Genomic DNA, 4,609 nt, shown 5'->3' on the forward strand with positions numbered 1-4,609 from the left:
AGGTAAACTACACCCCAAATTCTGGCTCTGCCACTTGCCATCTATGTGAGTTGTAGGAGTCATCCACTTCTCTGAGCTTATTTTCTCATCTACAAAAATCAGAATAAAGACATCTCAGCCGTGTTATATAGGTTGAATTGTGTCTTCAGAAAATATATGTTGAAATCGTAACCACCCATGCCAAAAAATGTGACCCTTAAAGAGAAACAGGGTTGTGGGTTGTTGCAGATGTAATTAGTTAAAATGAGGTCATAGTGGATGAAATACCATGGGCTCTTAATCCAATAACGAGTGTTATAAGAAAGCTCACAGACATATGGATGGGAGGGTGCTTTGTGACAATGGAGGAGAGGATGAAATGTTTTATCTACAAGCCGGGGAACACCAAAAATTGCCACAGATCACCAGAAGCCAGAAAGAAACAAGGGAGGGGCTGGAGATGTGGCTCAAGCGGTAGCGCGCTCGCCTGGCATGCCAGGTTCGATCCTCAGCACCACATACAAACAAAGATGTTGTGTCCGCCGATAACTAAAAAAAATAAATATTAAAATTCTCTCTCTCTAAAAAAAAAAAAGAAGAAGAAGAAGCAAGGGAGGACTCCCTGCTCCAGGTTTCATAAGAAGCATGACCCTGCTGACCTTTCAGACGCCTGACCTCCAGAACAGTGAGAAACGATACATTTTTGTTGTTTTGAGCTACCCAGTGAGTGGTGCTCTGTGATGGCAACCCTGAGAAACGATACAAATGAGGTTCAAGGATTAGCCAGTCCATACAGAGAGTTCCTAAAAAAATAGGAGAAATTGTGCATAAGGGTGGGGGCATCCCCTGAACCTCACTTTCTGGTTTTCTGGGGGGGTTTTTGTCAACAACCAAAATGACAGCATTGCAGGTCTCATCCCTTCAAGGAGTCTTAGTTCCAGAGTGAAATGGCAGGCAAAATTCTTTGCAGAGCGACACATGAAGAAATTCAGTCCTCACACCAGGAGCAGCCAGACCACAGCTCTCAAACCAGAGTAGTGTGATCAAAACCTAACTCCGCCGGCGCCAACATGGTGGCAGCGCTGACATCCCTCGAGGTCCCAGCTACTGTCAGAAGCCCAGCAGGAGCCTCCACCCTGAAGTACTGGTTCCTGCTCCTACCCCCCCAGAGAAAAAGCATAAAGGCTAAATCAAAGAACTAGTCAGACTTGGAAAAGAAAAAGTCATGAAATCTTAAAACGACTTTGAGTGATGCCAACTGGATGGGGTAAAAGAGAAAAAAAAAAGGTGCAAGGACAAGGCTATTTGAATATGAAAAGCAAAGAATTGCTCTTCAAATAAACGGGAGAATCATAAGACACAATTCCTACAGAGAGAAGCCTTAGAAATCACCTCCCCACTGCTGAGAGGTCAACCAGATCTCCAAATCATTTTAGAGACAGAGAAACTGAGGCCCAAAGCCTGGAAAGGCTGTCTAAGATCATGCAGGCCTATAAGTAACAGAGCAAGGCCCTGAGACTCCTGACTCCCAGCTGGATGCTCTTTCCTCTGTGCTAGAATTCCCGGGGCAATGCTTTATGCATTTGTTTGCATGTGATTAGCAAGTCCAAGCTGGGTTGATTATGAGCGGTTCTCTCAGGCGTAAAGCTATGAGAATGTGAAAGAAACCCCACAAGAGTGTGGCAGCAGGGATCCTGCCGTTGAAGTCAACACTAAGAGAAAATTTTTGTTTTGTCATAAAAAAAAAAAAAAAATCAGATCCAGAAACCCCCCAGGGCTTCTGGAAGCAACTCTGGACCACCTAAGCCCACCTGCAGACTTCTCCTTGGCATCATTGCTGCCCAGAAAGAGAACCTATTTGGGTTCCCCTTACCTTAGATCGTATTCTTTGTGATGGACTGAGATAGTTGTGTCCTCCCAAAATCCATCTGTTGAAGCCTTCCCTCCTAATGCTATTGTAGTAGGAGCTGGGGCCTTTGAGAGAAAAGTTTAAATGATATCATGAGGGTAGAGCCCCCATGATGAGATTGGTGTCCCCAGGAAATATGAGAAACCAGAGTGCTCTCTCGGCCATGTGAGGGCACAGCAAGCAGAAGATCATCTGCAAGACAAAACAAAAGTGTCCTCACCAGAACTTGACCATGCTGGCGTCCTGATCTTGAACTTCACAGCCTCTTAGAACTGAAGGAATTTATATCTGTTGTTTAAGCCATTCAGTTTGTGGTGTTTTGTTATAGCAGCACGAACAGACTGAGACATTCTTAGAGTATTAAAGTAGCTCCGGGCCTCTCTAGGCCGTAGGGCCTCTCCTCCATGGTTCTGTCTGTCAGTCGGGTTTCGGGAACCTGCCGATGAGGCCATGCCACGCGCGGATGCTTCATCCTTGAGTCCGTCACCTGTGGCGGGGCGGCCCGGGGCCCATGGCGCTGCGGTGCTGACAGAGGCGCGGGCGGTGACCAGGCCGGAGGGCCCGCGTGGTGGTCCAGTTCCGCGGCTACGTGTGGGACCCGTTGCTGATCCTGTCGCAGATCGTCCTCGTGCAGACTGTCTATTACAGCTCGCTGGGCCTGTGGCTGGCGCTGGTGGACGCGCTAGTGCGAAGCAGCCTCTCGCTGGACCAGATGTTCGACGCCGAGATCCTGGGCTTTTCTACCCCTCCAGGCCAGCTGTCCACGATGTCCTTCATCCTCAAGGCTCTCACCTGTGCCCTGGGCTTGCTGTACTTCATCCGGCGAGGAAAAGAGTGTCTGGATTTCACTGTCACTGTCCATTTCTTTCACCTCCTGGGCTGCTGGTTCTACAGCTCCCGTTTCCCCTCGGCGCTGACCTGGTGGCTGGTCCAAGCCGTGTGCATTGCACTCATGGCTGTCATCGGGGAGTACCTGTGCCTGCGGACGGAGCTCAAGGAGCTCCCCCTCAACTCAGCCCCTAAATCCAATGTCTAGAATTGGGCCCTTTGGACACTCTACTGGCACTTGGGCTCCCCAACTTGGGCTAATCAGACCTTCTGGATGAGGTCCAGCCCAGGTCTGAGAGGAAGCCTGGAAATGTGAAGTCTCTGTTGTTGGAGAGATAGTGAGGTCACGTCAAGAAGGCAGGTAGCAGTCAGGATCACAGCTGCAAGAATGGCCTCTGTCTGCTGAAGCCTTGGTATCTGGGAGGTCAGGAAGGGGACCTCTTTGAGGGTCATATCAGATTTGGAACCATGTCACTCTTGAGCCATCACACCTGTCACCAGCCTATTGTTTTAAAAAAGAAAAAAAAAATCAAGGATATCTGATTGGAACAAACCACTCTTCTAGTCATCTGTCTTACCCCTGGACAGCTATTACCTTTGCCATGTTGCGGAACCAGTGATTCTTTTTAGAGCAACAGATTTCTGGAGCCTTAGCCACAGAAAGAGATCTAGTGCAAAGTACTATGCTACTGTCAGGGAGAGGGCGGCAGACGCAGACATCAAGCGCAAGGAGAATGCAAAGCCTGTGCCCTATTACACACATACATGTGTGCACCCAAGAACCCATGATTAACTTCCTTCAAGTTCCCACTCCTGGGTCCCCAACCTGATGCCAGCCTTCCTCAAAGCAGGTCATAGGACCCAGAGAAGAATCCCATCATCACTTCCAGTCTAACCCTCATATTGGGGTCACTGCCTGCTCTCTAGGAATGACCAGGTTCCCAAGCTCCTACTGGATCTCAGTACTGGCAAGAATTCCTTTTTCCTGTATTATTTGGAATTCTCTGGTGGGAAGGGCATGGTGGGTGCCCAGCTTTAGGAAGCCCAACTTTCCAGCCCAGGCTATGCTGATAGTGCTGAGGCAGATAAAAATTTGCTGCTAAGATTTTTCTTTGGGGTAGAATTTCCTGTGAGGGGCTTGCAGCTCTCCTTCCTGTGTACAGAAATACAGTATTTTCCATGGGAAAAAAATAAATAAATAAAGTAGCTCAGATGGAGATTGAGCCCTCTGGACAAGCCATCTGATTTCACACTAAAAGTCAGGTCCAGAAAGGGAAGGAACAAGCCCAGGAGCAATGCTGGGCAGGTACAGAGTCTACTTGAACTCGGGTCTTCTGGCTTTAACACCATATCCCCACAATGCATATCCCCCCAAAATTCATAGTTTGAGACTGTAACTCCCAATGTGCCTCTATTTGGAGACAGAGCCTTTAGGAGGTAATGAAGATTAAATGAGGTCATAAAGGTATGGACCTGATCCAACAGGACTGGTGTCCTAACAAGAGAGGGAGAGATGCCAGAACAGGTATGCACAGGAAAGGTCATGTGGAGACACAGTAGAGGGCAGAGGCAAGCCAAGGGGAGAGGCCTCAGGAGAAATCAACCCTGCCAGCACCTTGGTCTTGGACTTCCAACTCCCAGAATTGTGAGAAAATGAATTTCTGTTGTTGAAACCACCCAGTGTGTGGTACTTTGCTACGGCTGTGCCAGCAAACAAATGCAGTAAGGAAGAATCTCCCTCAGTTCCCTCCACCCAAGTATTGAGTGTTTATTATAAGGACACACCAATGGGGAGGTGGACATTATTAGAAAAACCCAGAAGACTGTGATTCAGAAACTGGAGGAACCCAACACAGCAGTGGGGAGCCAGCAACAGGAATTCCTGCATCTTCA

At 48.3% G+C, this 4,609-nt stretch overlaps 1 protein-coding gene across 1 annotated transcript; it reads left to right on the plus strand.

Annotated features, from left to right (window-relative positions):
• The first annotated feature begins 624 nt into the window (after positions 1–624).
• Positions 625–2,961, plus strand: LOC114083389 (protein SYS1 homolog). Its single transcript, XM_071603843.1, has 2 exons — positions 625–664; positions 2,440–2,961. Exons 1-2 carry the CDS (start codon positions 625–627, stop codon positions 2,922–2,924), a joined length of 525 nt encoding a protein of 174 aa, XP_071459944.1. The 3' UTR covers positions 2,925–2,961.
• Positions 2,962–4,609: the final 1,648 nt, after the last annotated feature.

The sequence above is a fragment of the Marmota flaviventris genome, chromosome 17 (genome assembly GCF_047511675.1).
Source record: "Marmota flaviventris isolate mMarFla1 chromosome 17, mMarFla1.hap1, whole genome shotgun sequence".
NCBI classification, from domain to species: domain Eukaryota; kingdom Metazoa; phylum Chordata; class Mammalia; order Rodentia; family Sciuridae; genus Marmota; species Marmota flaviventris.